Genomic DNA, 23,909 nt, shown 5'->3' with positions numbered 1-23,909 from the left:
TTCAAGGCCTCAAACAAAAATATTTTAAAATATTGTAAGGTAGCATGTGAGAATACTATAAAAGAGTTCGGCTAGTATAGTATTGGTGTCATATAACACTAACTTCAAACATATTGGATAGACTTTAAATGACTAATCCAATCATTCAAACCGATTTACTTTATGAGTGATGCGTTTACATATAAAAAAATTATTTTTTTGAGTTATTTTAGTATCATATCAAGTGGTCCAAAATGTTGAAAAACAAATGCACTAAAATTAACTTACCAAATTTCCACATTTGAAGTAGATTAGTTTGAGCAGTTTATATTCATTGTTTGAAGTCGATCCGATATAAAGGGATCGGATGACACCCTTTTTTGATGACATCGGATAACACCGTGCATTTTCAAAGTCCAAACGGTCGATCCAAACCATTCAACTTGATGGATATGTTAAAATGTGCTTGCAGATCAAATTTTACATTTTTCTGAATTTTTTTTACTATTTATTCAGATGGGTACAAAAATTCAACGGTCTGAATATAGCGATTTTGTTAAATACTTAATAAATAATAAAAAATTACAAAAAAATATAAAATTTGATATGCAAGCACATTTTAACATATCCATCAAGTTGAACGGTTTGGATCAACCGTTTGGACTTTAAAAACTTTGAAAATGCACAATGTTATCCGATGTCACCAAAAAAGGGTGTCATCCGATCCCTCTCTCTCTCTCTCTATATATATATATGAGATGGGCTACGGTGAGTTGCGAAGTAAAACGATTATTTTACTTTACGTTCATATTTTGCGATTTGAAAATCCTAACGACCGATTCGAACCGCTCAACATGATCTCCATATTGAAATGTGCTTGGAGACCAAATTTTACATTTTTTGGAATTTTTTTGCTATTTATTAAACAGTTTTGAAAATCGCTGATCTGGTGATTTAGAAATTTTTACTATGTTTTTTACTGTTCACAGCAAAACATCAGTTTTCAAAATTGCTTAAGAAATAGTAAAAAAAAATTCAAAAAAATATAAAATTTGGTCTCCAACCATATTTCAATATAGAGATCACATCTAACGGTTTGCATCGGTCGTTTGGACTTTCAAAATGAAAATATAGTGTGAAGTAGAAACGTACGTATTTTACTTCGCAACTCATCGTAGCTCATATATTATATTTGATCCTAATAACGTAAGGTATAAATATTTTTTGAGGAGAATACAAACACATTAAAGTTCATGAATATTTATACTATTGTTAATTATTATTTAGCTAAAAATGATGCACAGACGCTTAACTGAACAATCAAGTGGGCACTGAAATAATTCTGCACGCACTACTCTCCCCTTCAATTGATAAGTTACTCTTCTTAAGTTTCATATCTAGCAGTTCTTATTTTTCTCCTTATTTCAAGATTTGAGGACCGTTCTGCATATCTTCCACCATGAGATGATGAGTCTATTGCAACTTTTTTAGACATGTTCGCGCAGCACAATACAGAATAGGGAGAATTTCACTTATCGTCATACTGAAGTTTATACATTGGATCCGACTCCTTGGAAAGACCGAAGCCTTAATGACACATTGATCGACGACTATAAAATGCACACTCGTTAGAGTTGTTAAACTACAAAGCCAACGAACTTGAAGCAATCATTAATGCTCTCTAATCCTTCTTCTATTACAATGAAACCTCACTTCATCAGTCTCCTCTTCCTCCTCATATCCACTTCTTTCCTCCTCTGTTCCTACTGCCAGGAAGTATCAGAAGCGAAAATCCTACTCGGAATAAAGGCTACTTGGGGCAACCCTCCAGCTCTCAACTCCTGGAACTCGACTTCAGGTGACCACTGCAGCTGGAATGGCATTTCCTGCTCCAACGGTTTCGTTACAGAAATCAATCTCGTAAACCAAAACCTAACCCAATCAATCCCTGATTCCATATGCCGCTTGAAGAACCTCTCTCGCCTTGACCTCTCCGACAACGAAATCATCAGCACCTTCCCCGAGTTCCTCAACTGCTCTTCCCTACAATTCTTGAATATATCCCAGAACTACTTTATCGGCGCTCTTCCAACAGACAGAGATAAGTTATTGCCTTCTTCTCTTACTTATCTTGATCTGTCGGGAAATAATTTCTCGGGGGATATACCGGCTTCCATTGGTAGTTTAGTGGGATTAAAGGAACTCCACCTAGAAGGGAATCTTTTTAATGGCACCTATCCGCGAGAGATTGCAAATTTGATAAATTTAGAGCACTTCTCTCTTGCTTGGAATGGTTTGCTTAAACCGGCCCAGATACCACCTGAGTTTGGCAACATGGCTAGACTCAAATTTCTTTGGATGACACAAACAAACACAATCGGTGAAATTCCGATTGCCCTGTCAAAACTTACTGAGCTTGTGCACTTGGATTTGGCATATAACCAAATAAATGGTACTTTACCCGGTTGGATTTGGTCCCTAGAGAAACTGCAGATACTATACCTGTACTCAAATAATCTCACGGGTGAGATCAGTTTCACTGGTCGTATTCGTTGCCTTGGTTTATCTGAACTAGATTTGTCAGAAAACAAACTGACAGGTTCAATATCCGATAGGTTTGGTGTTTTCAAAAATCTGTCGAAACTTTTCTTGTACTATAATTTTCTTAGCGGCGAAATACCAACAAGCATTGGATTTCTGCCAAAGCTAATTGACATTCGCTTGTTTAATAACAACCTTACTGGGGTATTACCCAAAAGTTTAGGGAACTATTCGAGCCTTTGGAATTTCGAAGTAGATGATAACAGACTATCGGGTCAATTACCACCTCATCTTTGCTCAGGGAATAAACTTATGTCAATTATCGTATTTGATAACAATTTTACTGGTGAGATACCGTCATCTCTTGCAGATTGCTACACGCTAAAGAGTATCCAATTGCACAAAAATAGATTTTCTGGAGAGTTACCATTAAAAATTTGGTCAATTGCTAATCTTACTGAGATAATTATCCATGACAACGAGTTAACAGGTAGACTCCCTAAAAAACTACCCTGGAACCTCTCTAGACTTGAAATATATAGCAATAATTTTACAGGTGAAATTCCAGCCTTTGCTGACCAACTTCAAGTTTTTAAGGCATCAAACAACTCCTTTTATGGAGAGCTCCCCAGTAATTTAACCGGACTATCCCGTTTGCAAGAACTATCACTGGATTCAAACCAAATTCATGGATCAATTCCCCAAAGCATCCAGGTTTGGAAGTATCTTACCAAGCTAAATCTTAGTAACAATAAGTTAACAGGCTCAATACCCGATTCAATTGGGTCACTCTCAGTTCTAACAACTCTTGATTTATCCAATAATGAAATTTCAGGTCCAATTCCAGTGAATATAAGCAACCTAAAACTAATTTTTCTAAATCTATCAGCAAACAATTTGTCAGGTAGCGTACCACATTCACTAGAGAACCAAGTATTCGACCATAGTTTTCTATCCAATCCCGGTCTGTGCTCAGACTCTAATTTCAGCTCCAATTTGAATTTACCTGGGTGCTCTATTACCACGAGCAGCTCAAATAAACTCTCAAGGGAACTCATTGCTATAGTTGCAACCCTTGGGTTTGCTGTACTTGTTGGTATTGGGGTGGTTGGGATTTTGCTACTTAGAGCACAAATCAAGCGAAAAAATCCTGGTTATGATGAGACTGATTGGAAGCTAACTTCCTTCCACAAGTTTGATTTTACAGAGTACCAGATAACTCAGGGGCTAAAAGAGGAGAATATCATTGGTAGTGGCGGTTCTGGTAAAGTTTACAAGATCATTCTAAACAATGATGAAGATCAAATTGTGGCTGTTAAAAGAATTTTTGTTGGTCACGCCAAAATGGATAGTAACTTGGAAAAGAATTTCAACGCAGAAGTCAGTATACTTGGCCAAATTCGTCATGCCAATATTGTCAAGCTCCTTTGTTGCATATCGAGTATTGATTCAAAGCTACTAGTTTATGAATACATGGAGAATAGTAGTTTGGATCGGTGGCTTTACGGTAAAGAGAGGATGGATGGAACTCGATCATTGGATTGGCCAACAAGGCTAGGCATTGCAATTGATTCTGCAAAAGGCCTTTGCTACATGCACCATAGTTACTCTCAACCAATAATGCACCGGGATATCAAATCAAGTAACATTTTGCTTGACATGAAATTCAGAGCAAAAGTTTCTGATTTTGGCCTTGCTCGAGTATTGGAGAAATCCGGTGAACCTGAGACTGTTTCTAATATTCAAGGATCTTTTGGATATATTGCACCAGGTTTTCTGTTATTTCATTTTGTTACATTATTAGTTTCTGTGAAATGGTGAAACACTCAAAATCTTACTTAGATTTTTCCAATTGTTAAGTGTAAGCATGAATTTAAAAAAGTTTAATCTTGAATTTGCATTTTTCTCATTTTGAAGAATGTGGGAGGAAGAGGAAGATCAATGAGAAGGTAGACGTGTACAGCTTCGGAGTCATTCTTTTAGAGTTAACAACAGGGAAAAGAGCTAACGAAGGAGATGAATACGAAGCCTTGGCAGACTGGGCATTGCGATTGTACCTACAGCATGGCATGCTTGCTGGCATGATAGACGAGGGCATTCGAAATGATGATGAGTATTTACCTGACATCGCTGCAGTTTTTGAATTAGGTTTGAGCTGCACCTCGAAGGATCCGATCAGAAGACCCACAATGAGAATGGTCCTTCAATGCTTGAGTCAGTATGATCGGACTGTCAACACTACTCATAATGGCTTCAGTTATGATCAAACTGAGGAAGGTCCTTTGATCCTTTCCAAGAAAAGCAGCAGGAGAAAAGATTTCTCGGATGATTTTGATGACAAAGATAATGATGATAGTAGTGGCAGTTTTGTAGTGCATGTATCTTAATCAGTGATGCTTAATTGCTTATAATCAGTTTTTTTTTTATGGTTTTTATTTTTCCTCCAATCACAAGGTCTGTCTGTATATAATTGTACATACTTGTACATAGTTTACATAATTTTTACTATCATGTAGCTGTAGTTTTACCGTTACAATAAGATTGAGTCGTTCTGTGATTGGTGAGAAATTTCCTTTCTACTTTTCTTATTTTATGTATCTGCTAGTCATTTTGGACACAGAATATAATTAATTATTTATTATTAAATTTTACTTTTTTACTGCAAATTAAGTTCATCATTATGTATTCATAATTGGGGAGGGATCAAGTTACAACAATTTTTGAGTTACAACAAGTTACAACAAGCATTTTCTACATTTTTAAAGTTCAAATCGTCAATCCAAACGTTAGATGTGATCTCTACAATAAAATATACTTGAAGACCAAATTTTACATTTTGTGAAATTTTTTTACTATTTGTTAAGATGGGTACAAAAACTAGTCAAATTCAAACCATTAAATTTTGTACCCATCTTAATAAATAATAAAAAATTTCAAAATATATAAAATTTGGTCTCCAAGCACATTTTATTGTAGAGATCACATCTAACGGTTTGGATCGACGATTTGGACTTTGAAAATGTAGAAAATGCTTGTTGTAACTTGTTGTAACTCAAAAATTGTTTTAACTTGATCCCTTCTCTTCATAATTATGTATTCTCTGGTTTTACTGGAAATTAAGTTCATCATTATATCTTGCAAGACCATGAGTCGATGAACTATTTCAATGCTCTAGATAGTGTACTTAGGCTGCACACAAGGATGGAAGTAAGTAGGTCCAATGAGGGAAGTTGACGAATTGGTGGTCGCTTATCGCTGGAACCGCAAAAGGGATGCAATTTTGCATAGGTGTGATTCTGGTAAAGAATTGATAGGCGAGGGGTAAATTATAACAGTTGCCCCTGTTCAAGATTTCTGACGCTTTGTACATACTGAGATAATGGGCATACCATATCTCTGTTTATTTGTAGTATGTAACCTTCTTATTTTTACTAGTATTTGTTACCTTTTTTTTTTTAATAATATCATGATCAAGCTTGACTCTTTCAAGTTTCAACCAGTGCAGAGGTACAATGTTCATAATTTTCATAATTGGTCCTCAAGCTTTCAGATGATAATATTTAAATTTATGCGACAGTCCTCAAGCTTCAATGAATTAAACCTATATCAATTTTATGGTCTTTCGTACCCCATCTACTGTTCTAAAATAGTTGTTCGACTCATGGTCTCCCAAGATTATTCCATTTGAGCCGTATACGGTTTTGATTATATAATCTGAGAAAACAACTCGAGTATATATTTTTAACTTGTAGATTTTTTTTTTTTTTTGAGAAAAAAATATGAATCAGGTCCATATTTACTTCATTAATAATGGTAAAAAGATTACAAAGAGTTTTGTAATAGTAAAAACACAATAAAAGGTAGGAGGCTCAAACAGGTGAGTCAAAATAACGATTACATAAAAACGAGAATGACAGTAAAGTAATAAGAAGATTTTTTTCAATTTTCCAAAAATAAAACAAAGAAAATTTGGGACTGTAAATTTTATGAAAAAGGCTCCTGGTTCTTCCTTTTGCTGCACCAGTGATAATTCATCATAATTCACCCAAAAGCTTGATGCGCTTCCTGCTGCGTACCAGTAAGCATACCAGTGACCTCTGGACCCGTACCAGTAGCCCCCTACTACCCGTTATCTCTTGTTAGTACATCCTTGACAGCCCCCTATTTTCTTTTTCTTTGCCGCCTATGCTGAAACTTGTAGATTTTAAAATGAAAAATAAGCTTATAAAATTCTTTATAAGTACATTAATTATATTTTAATTATAATGCTAATTATAAAATATGTAAGCTCAAAATGTTTTGATAGACTAAGTCAAATCAACAAGAGGATTTGAAAAAAAAAAAAAAAAACAGAGTGCTTATAAGATTTTGTTCAGCTATTATATGATTTTTATTGTAATTTGACAGAAAAAATAAATAAGATGCAACTGGGAGAGGAAGATGGAAATAATTCTGCTGCGATTCCAACTGATCGTAGGGATACTGCAATCTTAATCTCAACTATTGATTTGTTTCGGAATTTGTGCAAAAAAATAACTTCTTTTGAGATTCTGCATTCCAATAAATGAATGGTTGAGATTGAGATCGCAGGATCTCTACTATCCTTTGAAATCGCAGCAGATTTATTTCCGAGGAAAAGAGGTGCCAAAATCTATGAGAGGTAAACAGGGAAGAGTAGGAGCGAGAGGGAAGGAAGGAGAAAGTAGGGTCTATAAAGTCATTTTGCCAAAGATTTTAGAGAGGGTATTTTATTTGATGATTTGATAAAGAGGAGTATTTTATAAATTTTTCTATCCAATGTATCAATTTTGAAATAAGAGCTACCCTATTTAAATTGGAGTTACTTATTTTGATCTAACTCGGATCAATTAAAAAATTAGAGAAAACTTTTAGTGTATCCATGCAAACTTTCATAAAAATCAATTTCTTTGCAAATACATCAATATTCGATATCTTCGTAAAAACTTAACATTTTTTCTTTTATCCTCTTTTATTTATTTATTTAATATTTTGTTAAGTTATTTTAAAATTAAAATTGATAAATATATCCTCCTCTCTCTCCTTTTCTTTCTCATTTACAAACCTCCATTAATAATTTTCAATCGAATTTTGTTTTCACATAAAGGGAAGTTTTAGCGATTCTATGTAGTTATTAGCTTACCAGAATCCTAGTTTGCCTTTTTTATTTGTTCGAGTTACATCTTATTTCTTTTCTAGAAGATTACTATTGCAAAAACAATGGATCCTAGGTTGAAAGTTATCTGAGCAGACTTATTTGTTATATTAATCTGTACCCTGAACTATTGCACTTGGTTCCACTTTTAACCAATTGCAGGTTACGCAGAGCAAGTACTAGAAAGCTGATAAACAAGCTCATCTCGATAGACATATTCCTTGACGAATTCAGATCCGCTGAAATATCCATCCAAAATTTCAGAACTATGTATAATCCCCATCCTCTCTCTATCTCTCTCTTCACTCTTCCTTGTCTCTCCTCAAATCAGATTTGGTTCCTTCCTTGAGAGAGATGTTGGATAAGGCCAATAACTCTGTGTAAGAATCAGAGATTGTTAAAATTTGTGTTGCTGGATGTTTGGATTAAAGTTTGAGTGAGTGAAAATAGTGAGTTATTCAAAATTGAGAATAATCACTAATTTAATTTTGGTTGGGCTAATAGACTAGAATGTTAATCTACAAAAGACAAATAAGAATAGTTTCTAGTTGCTAACTTAAACACACCCCAAATGTAAAATAATAGTTCATAATAGTCACTAATCCAAATTAGTCCTATTATTTGACGCATCCAAACGCATTTGACTGGAGAACCCTTGTGACTAAGACCTTAGAAGGGCTTGAATTTCTTACTCCTTAGTTTCAGATATGAACTCAAATAGATTCAGGAGCAAGTAGTTGGCTACTCAAAAAATTTGAAAAAAGAATTTAGTTCATTGTTTTCTAGACTATTGTCTATATGTGGTGAACAAGTTTGTAGAGCGACATTTCTTCTCAGGCCAACTCATTTTCTCCCCCACCTGATCTGTTTTTTTTTTTTTTTTTTTTTTTCACATCTCAAGTTCGACTACTTGTTTTCGCTGAAGGCTAAGGCCTAAAAGAAAAACTGAACAATTAGTGAAATAAAAAAACAAAAGAAAATTCTGGAGGAGACGCAAACAACGATTTGCAACATAAATAAAAATAATAATAATAATAATGAGGAGACGTACATTAATTTGGTTTAATAGTACTCGATCCAAATCTTAATAGTGTTTTTCTCAAGTCTTAATATTGCTTTTCTTCAGATCATTACTCATAAGTAAAACTTGGAACGATTATCAATCCCGATTGAAGAACACTTGTTGCTTTGTAAAATTAAAACTAGCCTTTTACTTTTGGGCCTCCTCCGCTCCCGGACTTTCAAGATTTCAATTCTTGAGTTCAAGCCTTTTACTTTTGTTTATTCGGACCACAATGGAGATGGATATCTCGTCTATGATTTCAGATTTCGAGTCGTCTCTGCAGCGTCTATTACATTTTACACAGACGTTACGCGAGGCAGAAGGGGTACTCAAAGAACGACACACTGGGGCCACAACTGATCCAGTTCGCCAAGCTCTGCCAATTCATCTATCACCGACAGTAGAAATTGGGGATTCTTTGTTAGCCGCTCGATCAGGAGGAGTGTCTCACGATTTGGGGAGTGCACCGCCGAATCCAGATTCTCTCATCTCCAGTCGATCCTATGCGACTACAGTTCTTGCTGGTCCTAAGCGGGTCATTCCAGAGTCCGCTCCTTACTCCGCTATAGATAGGCACACAACAACCTCTCCACAAACAGATCGGCGACATTTTATTAACCAGACAGTGACTACCAAGATCGATCAGATCCGGCGTTCTTCCTTTTCTTCTAAACCTTACTGTTTCAAGTGCGGCGATAAAGGCCACCAGGCGATTTCCTGTCGGAACGCAGTAGTGTGTTTCCGCTGTCATCGATTGGGTCATCGTTCTTATCACTGCAAAGCAACCATGCTAAAGTCGGCGACTCGATCTGTTTCTCAGGAAGTGCTTGGAGAAGCGATGAAATTTCCGAATATGAAATTCTTTCCTAACAATGCGATTAGGGATTTTGATGAGGTGATTAAGAGGGGGATTGTGGTCAAGGATGATTTGGCATTTGGTAAGGATTTCATTCAATCACATTTAGTGAAGGAGCATCCGACAAATGGCTTTGCGTGGGTACCTCGCCTTTTAGGGGATAACCTATACCTGCTGGATCCACCAAATGACGAGTGGAGATCTGAGGTACTGGCGAAAGGGCAGCTTTGGTTGGGAGATGTAGCTTTTGAGGTGGCTCCGTTCGACTTTCTTTCACATGATGGAGGATATGAACCAGTGCAAGTCTGGCTCAATATCCGAGGTTTTCCACCACAGCTATGGTCTCGAATGGAGTTTCGAAGGTTAGTTGATAATTTAGGGGGTTTCTTGATTGATGTCGATCCCCGTTCTAGCGGGCACTATGATTTTTCCGTTCTTCGATTGAAAGTAGGAGTGCCAGATGTAGCAAGCATTCCTAAGGCCCGGGTTTTACAATTTGTTGGCAATGATCAGCTACATCGGTTTTATTTTCTGACTATTGAGATTGATAGATTACAGAAGGGAGGTGCTATGAGTCTAGGTAGATCAGAAGGTTGAGGAAGGTCAGCGACAGAAGGTTGAGGAAGTGATGGGGAAAGGTAAAGGTGTTTGGTGTGACGAGGGAAATGAGGTTGAGGAGGATGAAGATGAGGATCTTTTAGATAGTAATTCATTCTCATCTTTAAGAGAAGAGGGGTTTTATGGTGATAAGTTAGGTGAGCAGATTGGGGAATCATCGAAAGATGTTAGTAGCAAAGGGGTCTCTATGCAATTTACAGTGGTGCCACCACCAATTCAGTCGGAGTCAAGGCATAGTACACAGCTGATAGATAAGCTCACTTGTGAGAAGGAGGCTATTGGTGATAAGGAGATGATTGGGATGAGTGCTGCTGCTAATTCAGGCGATCAGCTTGAGGACCTGATTCAGACTGAGCAACAAGGGGATAAGGGGAATGCTGATGGGAAAGGGTCGGCTAAAGAGTTTGGTGCAACTTCATTGGATCTTGCTTTAGTAAATTCAGGGGTGGCGAATGAGTTACCAGCAGGTTCAGAAATTCAGAAAGTGGTTCCTGCTCAACCAAATGTTACAGAGGGCCCGCTAGCAATACCGGAGGAGCCACGCCATAGTACCCGCCTGAGGGGTGGACAGGTACAGCATGTCGTCAACCGCAGGGGCCGAGGCCGAGGTGGTCGCCGTGGTAGGGGTGGACGACAACCAGCAGCTGGTCCAGGTAATGTTAGTTTTCTAGATGATTTCCCATTTGTGGATTTTACAGATGATGAGCTGATTCAGTTATATGAGATTGCGGGGTTTAAATTAGGAGAATGTTATGATGCTAAACTGATTGTTATAAACTATTTGCGAGGGCTTCATAAGGAACGATTTGACCTTGTGATGGATGACTTACTAGCAGCCAAAAAAGCAGCAGGGGAAACTGTGGTAAATATTAGTTCTAGAGTTATGCTAGAGAATTATGAGGGTGTATCTGGTTTGCCTAATGAGTAGAATTTTAAGTTGGAATATTAGGGGATTAGGTAATCCGGTAGCTAAACGTATTTTAAAAGATATCCTCCTTCATAATAAAATAGATATTGTTGGGATTCAAGAAACTAAATTAGAAGTTTATCCTTCTCGTTTTTTCAGTACTTTAAGTACAACTATTACTAATTGGCATTATAAACCGTCGATGGGTAGCTCCGGGGGTATTTTATTAGGTATTAATGCTGATTTATATGAAGTAAAGTCGATTTGGATAAAAGATTTTTCTGTATCAGTGCTTTTAAAAAATAAAATAGATTCTTTTGAGTGGATTTTTTCTGTTGTTTATGGTCCTACTGTTTCTCATCTACGAGGTAATTTTTTAATGGAAATAAAGGAAATTTGTTCTATAGGACCTGATGCTGTTATGATTTGTGGGGATTTTAATCTAATTAGGCGACGGAGTGAAAAAGTAGGAAAGACGTATAACTATGTGTTGAGTAATAGGTTTAATACTTGCATTGCTGATCTTGGATTAATGGAATTAGGTTTGAATGATAGAAGTTTTACATGGGCAAGATCTATTTTTTCTAATTCTAAAGCGCTATTAGACAGGTTTTTATGTTCTATTAGTTGGAATTCTCATTTTCATAATTCAGGAGCTTATTCTTTACCTCGAATTCAGTCTGACCATAATCCCATCATAGTTAGTACTCAGGCTGTTTCGTTTGTTGGGAATAAAAATATTAGATTTGAAAAAGATTGGTTACATCAAGAGGGCTTTACAGACTTACTTATTAAATGGTGGAATTCTTATACATTAACACATGATGTAGCTAATAGTTGGAGGTTAAAACTTCAGTTTATGCGCCAGAAATTGCGTGGATGGAATAATAATTTAAGGGCTACTCAACGGAAAACTAAAACTCAACTATTACATAAACTAGATAGATATGAACGTTTAGCTGAATTAGACTCTTTGGATATGGTTGATCAACAACAGTGGCAGGATTCTCAATTAGATTTAAAACAAATATTTAGGGATGAAGAGATTTATTGGCAAAGTAGGGCTAAGACAAAGTAGTTTCTAGAAGGGGACACTAATACTAAATTTTTTCATATTCAAGCATCTATTCGAAAAAAGAAAAATTCTATTTTCGCACTTATGATTGATGGAATTCTAGTACAAGATGTTCATTTAATTAGGAATCACATCACAGGTTTTTATAAGAACTTGTTAGGGACTACTACAAATAGAAAAGTGTCGATTCAGCCATTGTGGGCTGATTCAGAAAAACTAACTTATGAACAACAGCAGGCTTTAGAAGCATCTTTTACATTAGATGAGATTACTAAAACAGTTTTTTCATGTAACCCATCAAAGGCACCAGGCCCTGATGGGTTCTCTTTCTTGTTTTATCAAACTTTTTGGGAGGATATCAAACATGATTTTATGCAATTGGTAGTAGCTTTTTATAATAATCAATTGGATTTAGCGAGGATTAATATGGCTTCTATTTGTTTAATCCCAAAGAAAGATAATGCCAATGAAGTTAGAAACTTTAGACCAATCAGCTTAATAAATTGTAGTATGAAAATTATTACAAAATGTTTAACGGATAGGCTTTCTTTGTGCATTGATGATCTAATTGATGCATCCCAAACTGCATTTATCAAAGGTAGATTGATAATGGATAATATTATAGTGGCCAATGAAGTTTTACATAAAGTTAGGGTACATAAAGAACAAGGTGTATTATTTAAACTGGATTTTGAAAAGGCATATGACCGAGTCCATTGGGATTTCTTGTTGGAGGTTTTACATTTGCGAGGATTTGGTGATAGGTTTATTTCTTGGATTACCTTATTCTTAGAGAGCGGAAGATCTTGCATAAATTTAAATGGAGAATTAGGGGCTTACTTTCATTGTAAAAGGGGTTTACGTCAAGGGGATCCTCTATCCCCTTTATTATTTAACCTTGTAGCTGATGCGTTAAATAAAATATTATTGAGAGCTCAACAATCAGGTTTGATCCAAGGTTTAGGAAATTTTTCTACTTCTAGAAATATATTGAATTTACATTTCGCAGATGACACTTTACTTTTCTTGAAAGCTGATAGAAAAATGATCACTGTTCTTAGGTGGTTATTATTATGTTTTGAAAATCTTTCGGGTATGAAAATTAATTTTGACAAGAGTGAGATGGTATCTTTAAACATTAGCACTGTGGAGGGCCAAGAACTAGCTAGCTTGTTAGGATGTAAATTAGTGCAGCTACCAATCATGTACCTAGGTGTACCTTTGCATTGGAAAAAGTTAAGCGAGAATGAATGGTTGCCTTTAGTTGACAAAATAGAAAAACGTTTACAAACATGGAAAGGCAAGCTGATGTCAATGGGGGGAAAAGTTACTTTGGTCAACTCAGTTATTTCATCTATTCCGTTATACTGGCTATCTCTTTATAAAATGCCAAGTAAGATCAGGTATAAAATTGATAGATTAAGACGTAAATTTCTATGGTTTGGAGGGAACACTGTTAGGAAAAAAGCATCTCCAATTGCTTGGGATAAGGTCTGTAAAAGTAAAAACCAAGGAGGTCTTGGGGTCTTAGATCTCCAACGTATGAATATCTCCTTGTTGGCTAAATGGTTGTTTAGGTTTTACGATAATAAGGTAACAGGTACATGGAAAGAGCTCATAATTGAAAAATATTCGTATACAGGTGATAGAAGAGTGAAATCTTCTTTATGGAATGATATCTTAAAATTAAGACATATTATTCAGGTAAGTAGTAGTTGGTCTGTTGGTAATGGGGAATCAATAAGATTTTGGTTAGATACATGGTGTGGAGATACGTTGCTAAGTGTTGATTTCCCTAGTCTCTTTGAAATTGCTTATGACCAAAATATTAGGGTAGCTGCATCTTTTCAAAACAATAGATTAAATATTCAATTTGCTAGACAATTAACAGAAACTCTCCTTACTGAATGGATAGCCTTAGTCAACCGTATTTCTTCTGTTAGTTTAAACCTTACTGCTGACCAAATCTCTTGGAGGTGGAATCCACATGGTACCTTTAATGTTAATTCCCTTTATAAGTTCTTAGAATTTGGTGGAGTCCCTGTTAATACTTACAATAGTATTTGGAAGGCTAAAATTCCTTTAAAAATCAAGATTTTCTTATGGTTAGTAAGACAAAAGCGTGTCTTAACTAAAGATCGATTAAGTAAACAAGGATGGACAGGTGATACTACATGTGTGTATTGTTCCCAAAAGGAAACTGTTGACCACTTGTTTGTGACTTGCACTTTTGCACGATCGATTTGGAATTGGATAGCTAAGTATAATAACTTTTCTTTTGCTTATATGACTATAGATACCCTGTGGGAAATGGATTACTGTATTCCATTAAAAGAACCAAATATTATTGAAATAATTCGAGGGTCTGTTTTATGGAATATATGGTTGGATAGAAATAGGATTATTTTTAAAGAAGGTAATATACAGCATGTGCATGCAATAGGTTCAAAAATATTAACTATGGCTAGATTTTGGGCTTTAAACCAAAAAACAGATCTTACATGTCATTTGAATCTAATTTTACCTTGTGATTTGAAGGACCTGATAGGGTGTACAATGGTCATTTCCATGGAGGCTACACAAGTTTCAACCCCTATGCATGGAGTAGAGATCATTTCTAGTGATGAAGAAGGTTCCTCAACTAGTGCAGGATATAGTGGAAACAACTTAACAATAGCGGTGACCTAATATTTTAGGGTCTTTTATGCTACAGTTCTCTTTTGTGATGTTCTATACTTGTCTGTTCGGGTTTCTGGTTTATGGAGGCTTTGATGAACTGTTTTGAGATTTCTTTATTTACAGGGACTATTATGCATATGTTGATTCATTGGTGATATGTTAGCTTTTTAGGGGCTGGTGAGCTTATTTCTTTAGGTATTCATAACCTAGAGCAGATGACACTATATGATGAGGATCTATTGGACCTGGCTTCATTTGAAGATCTTCGAACCGGCGTTTTTTATTATGACTGCCTTTAGTTTTTGTTGTTTTGTTGTTACAAAGCTATATTTCTATGTGGTGTTTTGTTCTATTTCTAGCTATGAGGATTGCTGTAAGAACATAGGTGGGTTGGTACCAACTTGGTACCATCTTCACCCTTGGGATTTTCTAATGAAAATCGGTGGCAATGACCACTTATTTCAAAAAAAAAATAATGAGGAGACGTGACGGCTTAATCAGTCAAGCAGTCAGTAACGTGGCAGCCAAAGCAGTAAGTTGGCTCATGTGGAAGACAGTGGAACGAGAATCGGTTTGGACTCGGTGACTGCAATCTCGGTAAAAAGCTGAACAATGAGGGTAGTCCGTCGCAAAAAGTTATTTTTTTATCCTGGCGAAAAGTGTCTCATTCTTGTAGTGAACAACACTGAATCTGGCATTTGAGGCTGTAGTTAGGCAGTTCTCCAAACATCTTTTAATTACTTGTTAATTGTTCTATATATTTTATTAGACCAGTGATTAACTTGTAGAATATAAGCGAGGAAGCTGTCATTTGTATTGTTGTTGATGAAATTGGAAGAATGGAACATTTTTTTTTTCTGAGTCTTTCCGTTGGTTTTACCAAACCAATATGAATCACTCAAAGAAACTTCCAAACCAAACTGACACGCAATTTCAAAATTTCCACATTTATTCCAGTCTATAGGGGTCTGATTAGGTATTTAGTAGATGCATAAAATCAGGCAACTATATATTTTCCCAATGTATATATATTTTCGAAGAATAGATAGTTCTTTCTTATTGTGCAAGTGAAGTATGGAAGAAGATTTTGACACTTCTAGAAACACATTTTCTTTAGTAGATGCATAAAATCAGGATTGATCATGGGAAATAACAGTAATATTATTATTTTTTACTATTCCTTCTCATTCATACCATAAATAATGACAAGTTATTCAATATTATATTTGGCTATTTTTTATTATTATCAGCATTAAAACTTTTATTTATATATATAGTATCACGTACTAAATGTTTTTATACTTTTAGCTACAACTTAAATTCAATTAGTAGTTAAGAATACTTGATATAAATTTTTGTCGGACTCTAATGATAACATTCTGATTGCGCCCCTGAGCTGAAGCGCACAGTTATTAATTAGTAATCAGTTTAATCGTTGGAATATGTTCAAAGAAACAATTGCACTTTCTGTGGAAAAAATAATGATTATTTGCACACTTTTAGAATGCTAAAATTAGTCTATCGAATTATGTGCATTTTGCAAATGTTCTTAGGGTATGTTTGGTGGGAGTAAGAATAAGCTATTTTTAGAACAAGGTTATTCGGAATAACTTGTTCTTTGTTTGGATGTGATTGAATAGTTAGAATAGTGAATTCAAATTTTTTGTCTTATTAAAATAACTTATTCTTACAAAAAAGTTGAATTCGGCTATTTTAATAAGACAAATTGCAAGAAAGCTATTCTAACTATTCTTGTTTTGCAACTAAACATACCTTAGTACGCCATCTCGAGAGCCAAGCAGAGCCGAGCGTAGTATCGTCGGAGCTCGAAGCGTAGAACCTTTACTACCCCATTTTGATCGGAGCACATCGGTAAGCAAATCCGGCCATTGAAGCGCGGTATCTATCGAACAAAAGCGAATTCAGTCGTGGAAATAGATGAAGGAAGATGTAATAGAGTGTTTAAGAGTAGATATGTAGGATTAGTTGATCAGAGTAATTTACGATATTTTATAAGAATAAATGAGTTTAGATCTAGAAAGGAGGGTCATTTGACTCGTTATAAATCTGTTTTTTTTTTATCAATGAAATCATTAGCAGGTCATAAAAAAAAAATATGCGTGATAGTATCTTTTTTATCTTCATTAAACAATATTTAAACTCTCTTTTTTTAAAAGCTAGCGGTTTTCCTAATATTTTTGAATGAACAATTAAATTTCATAAAAAAAGTTCAATATTACATGTCACCTTATTAACACAACATGACTAAACAGTGTTTTTTCTTCTATTATTTTCTACATAGTATATTATGTTACGCTTAAAAAGCACTTTTATTATACATATCATTCAACGAGTTTAAATCAAGACATAACATATATTAAAGTATAGAACACTACTGATAAGAAATTCAGTGTACTTTCGAATTTCCAACGACCAGACAAACACGAAGATTAAAAGAAAGAGCAGGACAAAAAAACATTGACGATCGACCGTTTACTCTCGGTCAAGGAAGAAAACGAGGGTCCTCTGTGTTGGCGAATAATTGCGGAATATGTAGGGTCTAAACGGAATAAGTGGAATTGAGTGGGAATGCGCCGGGAACCAACAATTTTATAAAATGACTCGCAGTCTAAACGGAATAAGTGAGATGACTCGCAGTCTCGCAGATACAGAGAAAATGGTCGTGTGGTTTTAAGGCAGATATAGAACACATAAGTACCGTAGTCAGAATTTTATAAAATTCAATAAAATTTATAATTTAAGTATAATACTGTATAAAGTTTAATAATAATTTATTTGCATATATGAGGAGAGAATACCGGATTACATCTTATATTTTTAAAGTTTAAATAGTTGATCCAAACCGTTGAACATGATGAATATATTAAAATGTGATTGAAGATCAAATTTTATTTTATTTTTGAATTTTTTTACAATTTATTAAGATTAATACAAAAATTAATTCAATGGTCTAAAAACAACAATTTTGTAAAATACATAATAAATAGTAAAAATAATTCAAAAAAAAATGCAAATCCGTCACATTCATAAAATTGAAGTTTTAAGAAAGAAAATACAATTTTTTTTATCATAATTCGGAATAAACTGTATATAATCCGTGACATTCATAAAATTTGTAAATTATTCATGATTAATTTGTAGGGAAAATGCTAATATGCTATGAGTAGCATAGAGGGTCTCCATGCAACGGCTCAATATTTGAGTTTTCAAAATCCTAATGGTCGATCTGAACCGTTTAACATGATCTCCATATGAATATGTACTTGCAAACTAAATTTTACATTTTTTAAATTTCATATCAAGTGATTTTCTACCTATCTAAAAAAAATAGTAAAAAAATGTAAAATTTGGTTTGCAAGTACATATTCATATGGATATTATGTTGAACGGTTATGATCGACCGTTAGAATTTTGAAAACTCAAATATTGAGCCGTTTTATAAAGGTCCTCTATGCTACGCATAGCACCGTAGCCAACTCCTAATTTGTAGATCAATTCAATTTGTCATTTCTTTTCAAAAGTGTACTGAAAACGAATAATTCATAAATTCAATAAATTATTGACGGATCTTATTACTATGATTGATACAACTAATGGAATTTCATATTTTTATTGTTTTAATATGGTATGCATATTGTTTAAAAAATTGAATTAAAAAGAATAAAATTTGGTATGCACATCAACTCTCCTGGTGTTTATAATTAAGTCCCAAATAATGTAACAGCCACAAAAGTTTGAGATCAGAAATCACATTAGTCCGCGCGCATCGTAGCTGGTATGTACTCCCAGGTACAGTTTTAATATTGAGCCTTCTAGCCGAGCAATTGCAATTTGGTGTTTATTTAGATGTAAGAATATATTTCATTTTAAAATTCGTGATAGATCAAAACTAATTAATTGTAACAAACACCTGGACATTGCAAGGATAAAAAGTGTCTATCCGCGAGAGTATACCGACATAAAAGTGTTTTTTCTATTAGCGAAGGTAGTATCCGAATATACCAACAGTATCCCTCGCAGATACTGTTCTATTTTTGTAGTAGTACGACTCATATCTCATTCTACTCCATCAAGTATTGCACTGGATCTGATTTTAGGTATGTTTGGATGTGTCAAGAATAGAGGCTATTCTAGAATAGCGGTTATTCGGAATAGTTAGAATAGTTGTTATTCTCTATTCCTTATAAATGTTAGAATAGCTATTATTCGGAAATGTGAAGAGAGAAGAAAAAATGATGATTTCTTGGATTTTCATCAACACAATTTGAAAATAACAAAATTGACACTACTTTATGTTATCTCCACATTATGACAATTCATTTAAGATCTCACTTGCCTATATTTTTTCTTAATTAACACCTTGTTAACACTATTAATTTATCAGTTACAACTACTCACTATTCCAAATTTACAATCCAAATAACATTTTTATTAATCCGAATAGTACCATTTTTACACTAATCTAAAATCACTATTTTCTCTCTATTCTTATTTACTATTCTCAAATTTCACTACAACTATTCTAACTGTCATCCAAATGTACCCTAAGTAGTGTTGCTTCTCAATTTACGGTAACAAGCAACTATTAACACGAGACACCATGAGTGCAACATCAATCTGAACCGTTCGTACAAAAGCGACTCGATAATCATCTGATCAGCGGTAAATATGCAAGAAAAATAATTTTAATGTGCAATAATAATAGAGTAAGGCTACGGTGCTATGGCTCAATATTCAAGTTTTCAAAATCCTAATTGTCGATCTGAACCGTTCATTTTGTTCTCCATATTAATGTGTTTGGAGACCAAATTTTATATTTTTTGGAAATTTTTTACTATTTTTTTAGATGGGTAGAAAATCACCTGATCTAAAAAATTATGCACTATTTAGATATTTGATTTTCTTCCTATCTAAAAAAATAGTAAAAAATTTCTAAAAAATATAAAATTTGGTCTCCAAATACATATTAATTTGGAGAACAAGATAAATGGTTCGGATCGACCGTTAAGATTTTGAAAACTCAAATATTAAGCCGTAGCACCGTAGCCCTCTATACAACCCATAGCTCTGTAGCCTTACTCATAATAATAATAACAACAAGTAGTTAACAACAACACAAAATTAACGTGCTAGATTGTTGTTAGATTAAAATAAATGTGTGGAAATGATTTTTTCGAGTAATGTAATGTATTTTGATATTTTACACGGTGAATAGATTGATACGGTTTGAGAATATGTCAAATCGGATTCAAAACAAACAATATATGATTTTTTAAGAATTATGGATGTAGAACAGGAGATGACCTGCCAACGTCCTTCTAGGTTGTAGCAGATCCTAAACCACTCCCGTTTTGGGCCCTGGCGGGTACTGTTTTGCAAATGGGCCGGGCCGAAAGGACTGGGTTAAACCCGGGCACGGATGGCCAGGCACGGGCGATACGGGTCAGGGGCAAAACAGGTAGGGTAGCACGGTTTTTTTTTCAAAAACCCTACTAGGCCCGTTTCAAACCCCCGGGTAGCACGGGTCCGGTCCAGTCCGCACCGGTTTTTTTTTTTTTTGCTGTTTTTTAAACCAATAAATATAAAATTATAAATCAAAATTCATTTAACATGATTGCATATTTGAACTCAATAATTTTTGTTATAATAAAATATAAATCAAAATTACGAATTATTTTAAAACAATGTTGCTTAAATCAATTACTTTAAAACAATAAAAAGCTAAATTACTTTACATGCAAACTGAAAAATTATACAATTAATAATTACACTACAAAAACCTAAATTATACTAAACAAAATACCGATCGTTGTATGCCTACCGTTGAATGAAAACTTAAACTGAATTTTTGAGGTACTAAACGACGTTTTTTGAAATTCTGATACTTCGAATGCCCGGAGGTGACTTTGTTGCGCGATATTCGGATCTGTCTCGTTCTCCCTTTTTCAAAAAGTGGTCATACGCGCAAATTCAACTTTCCTAGCCAAAGTTATGACTGTTTAAAGTTTTTTCGAAAACTGAACTTTGAAAATTCATAACTAACTGTAAAAAAATCAAAATAAATTGAAATATGTGTCAATTCTGTGTAATTTTTAAATGCACTACATGCTGGTGTAATTACTTTTGTAGTTTGGTTCCTATATCAGTCCAAACTTGCTGATTTACCAGCAGAGGTCAAATTTGATATAGATAATTACATATACATATATTATACATATATTATAGAGATGGGCTACGGTGAGTTGCGAAGTAAAACAACTATTTTACTTCATGCAATATCTTCATTTTCAAAGTTCAAATAGCTGATTCGAACCTTCCAAGATGTTCTTCATAATAACAATGGTTGGAAACTAAATTTTACATTTTTTTGAAATTTTTTTACTATTTATTAAGCCACTTTGAAAATCTAAAAATCCTGGTGAATAGTAAAAAACAGTAAAAGTTTATGGACCACTGGATTGGTGAAGTAAAATAGTCATAAAATATGAGTGTAAAGTAAAATAGTCGCTTTACTTCGCAACTCACCGTAGCTCATTTCTATATTATATATACATATATATACATATATTATACATATATTATATGAGGAGGGATCAAATTACAACAAATTTTGAGTTATAACAAGTTACCACAATAATTTTCTACATTTTCATAGTCCAAATCGTCGATCCAAACCGTTAGATGTTATCTCTACAATAAAATGTGCTTGGAGACCAAATTTTACATTTTTTGAATTTTTTTTTATTATTTATTAAGATGGGTACTAAAACTAGTCAAATTCTGACCATTGAATTTTGTACCCATCTTAATAAATAGTAAAAAAATTCCAAAAAAATGTAAAATTTGATCTGGAAGCACATTTTATTGTGGAGATCATGTTGAATGATTTGGATCAACGATTTGGACTTTGAAAATGTAGAAAATAGTTGTGGTAACTTGTTGTAACTTCACATATATTTTATTCCTCATCCCTCTCATTTACTCTTGAAGTATTAATTGAAGTTACTCGCGAGTACTCAGTTTAAATTAATAATTAACAATAAAAATAAAATAAGCTGCTCCATATTTTTATTTTATTTTTACGATCTAATGTTAACTTATTTGTACCAATTTGTATATTATAATAAGTTATTCACTAGGTGTAAATTGCTTTAATTACTTGTTTGTTTTCTGTTTTGATATATGTGATAGGCTAACCTTAAAAACTAATTTATATGGTGCCGTTTGATTTGACAATACATCTTTTAGTTTTCTTAAGTTTTTGAAACTATGTTTACTGTTTAATTTTGTAATATTAATTTCTTAGTATTAAATTAAGACCATCTTTATATTATACAAGAAAGAGAGAACAATATCGCTAATACGTACGGAATGAGTAAATTTAAATAAAGATTATAGTTAAATGACTAAATTGGTTAACTTATAGTTTAGTAACTAAAAAAAGTTTTATAGTAAATTTTAATGATTTATTGAGAAATTTTATCCTTTAATTTAATTCTCAGCAAACTATTAATGTATATTAATCACTACTAGTGCTTATGTACTGTGTATCTCACTAAATTCATCATATTTAAAAATTGAACAAAGTATATTCATCGCAATAACTGATTCATTCACCTAATCTTATTAATAAAATATAATTTTCACTGGTATATGCACCTAATCATTAATTAAATATTAGTTTCATGCAAATAATGTATTTGAAAAAAATATATTCAAGATTAATTTCCCTTGCTATCCAGACCGGACATTAATTAGTTCATGCTCCTATACATTATTTGAAGTTAAAGCACGGTTCCGGATTAGCACCTTGTTGGGTTTTGCGCGGTGCTAACCGGAAACCCGTTTAGGCTTAAGGTGCGGAATGACCGTAGAACAAAAATTTCTACAGCCAACTTAAGCTCAGGATTAAACGGGGTATGTCAGGAAACTTTCCAAGGCGGTCCACCTTCAGTATTCCTTTGACATCAAAACCCAATTTAATCCTTTTACAGATCTACTCTATGATTGATTTCTAAAACTTTAATCTACTTACCAATTAAATAGATTAATATAACATATTTATACCTTGTTTCCAAATCACAGTTGGAATGCAGACCGAGCGAGTAGAGCCTCACCAGGGAAGGAATCGACTCGGAGTATCACACGTGTGATACCTCTATCGGTTATCCACCAGGACTAACCAGAGAGCGGTTTATTTCTTCTGCCAGAAATACCATAAATCGCGGAATTCTACAAAAAACACTATTCACAGGGAAAAGACGAAAACCCGTAAACACGAATTTTCGGTTGCTCAGTTTCATCAATATGCAAAACTGACATACCGCTAAATTCGGTAAAACACTATTCATCGATCCCTTAAATATACTCCACAACAACCCGCAAGATTATACGTCAAGTACGTATAACTTTCTTTTCTCAACCAAAATACTATTTGGGAGAGAAACCGAGAAAGAGAGAAAATACCGATTCGATTCTGCACGAAACGATACAAGTGAATTAGTGAATTTCTCTCTACATGCACCCCTCTATTTATAGGCTTTTGAGGAGGTTCGCAAAAGACCGAAATACCCCTCAACTTATGCTTATTTACAAGATATGCCATTGAATGGATAAGGATGACATGTCATGTGGATAAGATCGATGACGTGTCATCTGGATAGGATCGATGACATGTCATGCGGATAAGCACGAATCTGAAAAGACCCGAATGCCCTCGGCCCGAACACAAATAATGTTTGTATAATTATTCTGAACAATTATATATATTTTTCTGCGGTTGTTTGTTTCGGTATCGATGACGTGTCATCTGGATAGGATCGATGACATGTCATGCGGATAAGACGAATCTGAAAATACCCGAATGCCCTCGGCCCGAACACAAATAATATTCGTATAATTATTCTGAACAATTATATATATATTTTTCTTGCGGTTTGTTGTTTCGATAATTTATACAACGTGTCCTGCACATTTATAAATTAACCGGTTAACTTT

General features: G+C 34.1%; 1 protein-coding gene and 1 long non-coding RNA gene across 2 annotated transcripts in view; one reads left to right on the top strand and one right to left on the bottom strand.

Annotated features, from left to right (window-relative positions):
* The window catches only part of LOC144571644 (uncharacterized), an 89,445-nt gene that overhangs the window by 26,702 nt on the left and 38,834 nt on the right, over window positions 1-23,909 (bottom strand). The window lies entirely within an intron of this gene.
* LOC144571569 (uncharacterized) lies at window positions 1,632-5,056 on the top strand. The gene is made up of 2 exons (XM_078320908.1): window positions 1,632-4,291; window positions 4,438-5,056. The coding sequence occupies exons 1-2, from the start codon at window positions 1,654-1,656 to the stop codon at window positions 4,905-4,907; spliced, it is 3,108 nt and encodes a 1,035-aa protein (XP_078177034.1). The 5' UTR covers window positions 1,632-1,653; the 3' UTR covers window positions 4,908-5,056.

This window comes from Carex rostrata, chromosome 19 (genome assembly GCF_964058835.1).
Source record: "Carex rostrata chromosome 19, lpCarRost1.2, whole genome shotgun sequence".
NCBI lineage: Eukaryota > Viridiplantae > Streptophyta > Magnoliopsida > Poales > Cyperaceae > Carex > Carex rostrata.
Note: the sequence above shows the minus strand (reverse complement) of the source record. Positions and strands in the feature narration are given on the sequence as shown.

What these genes read in the sequence shown, in the direction of transcription:
- LOC144571569 (XM_078320908.1), top strand. Translation starts at nt 1,654, where the DNA reads ATGCTCTCTAATCCTTCTTCTATTACAATGAAACCTCACTTCATCAGT. An exon ending in TTTTGGATATATTGCACCAG is followed by an intron (nt 4,292 to 4,437) that starts GTTTTCTGTTAT and finishes CTCATTTTGAAG; the next exon opens with AATGTGGGAGGAAGAGGAAG.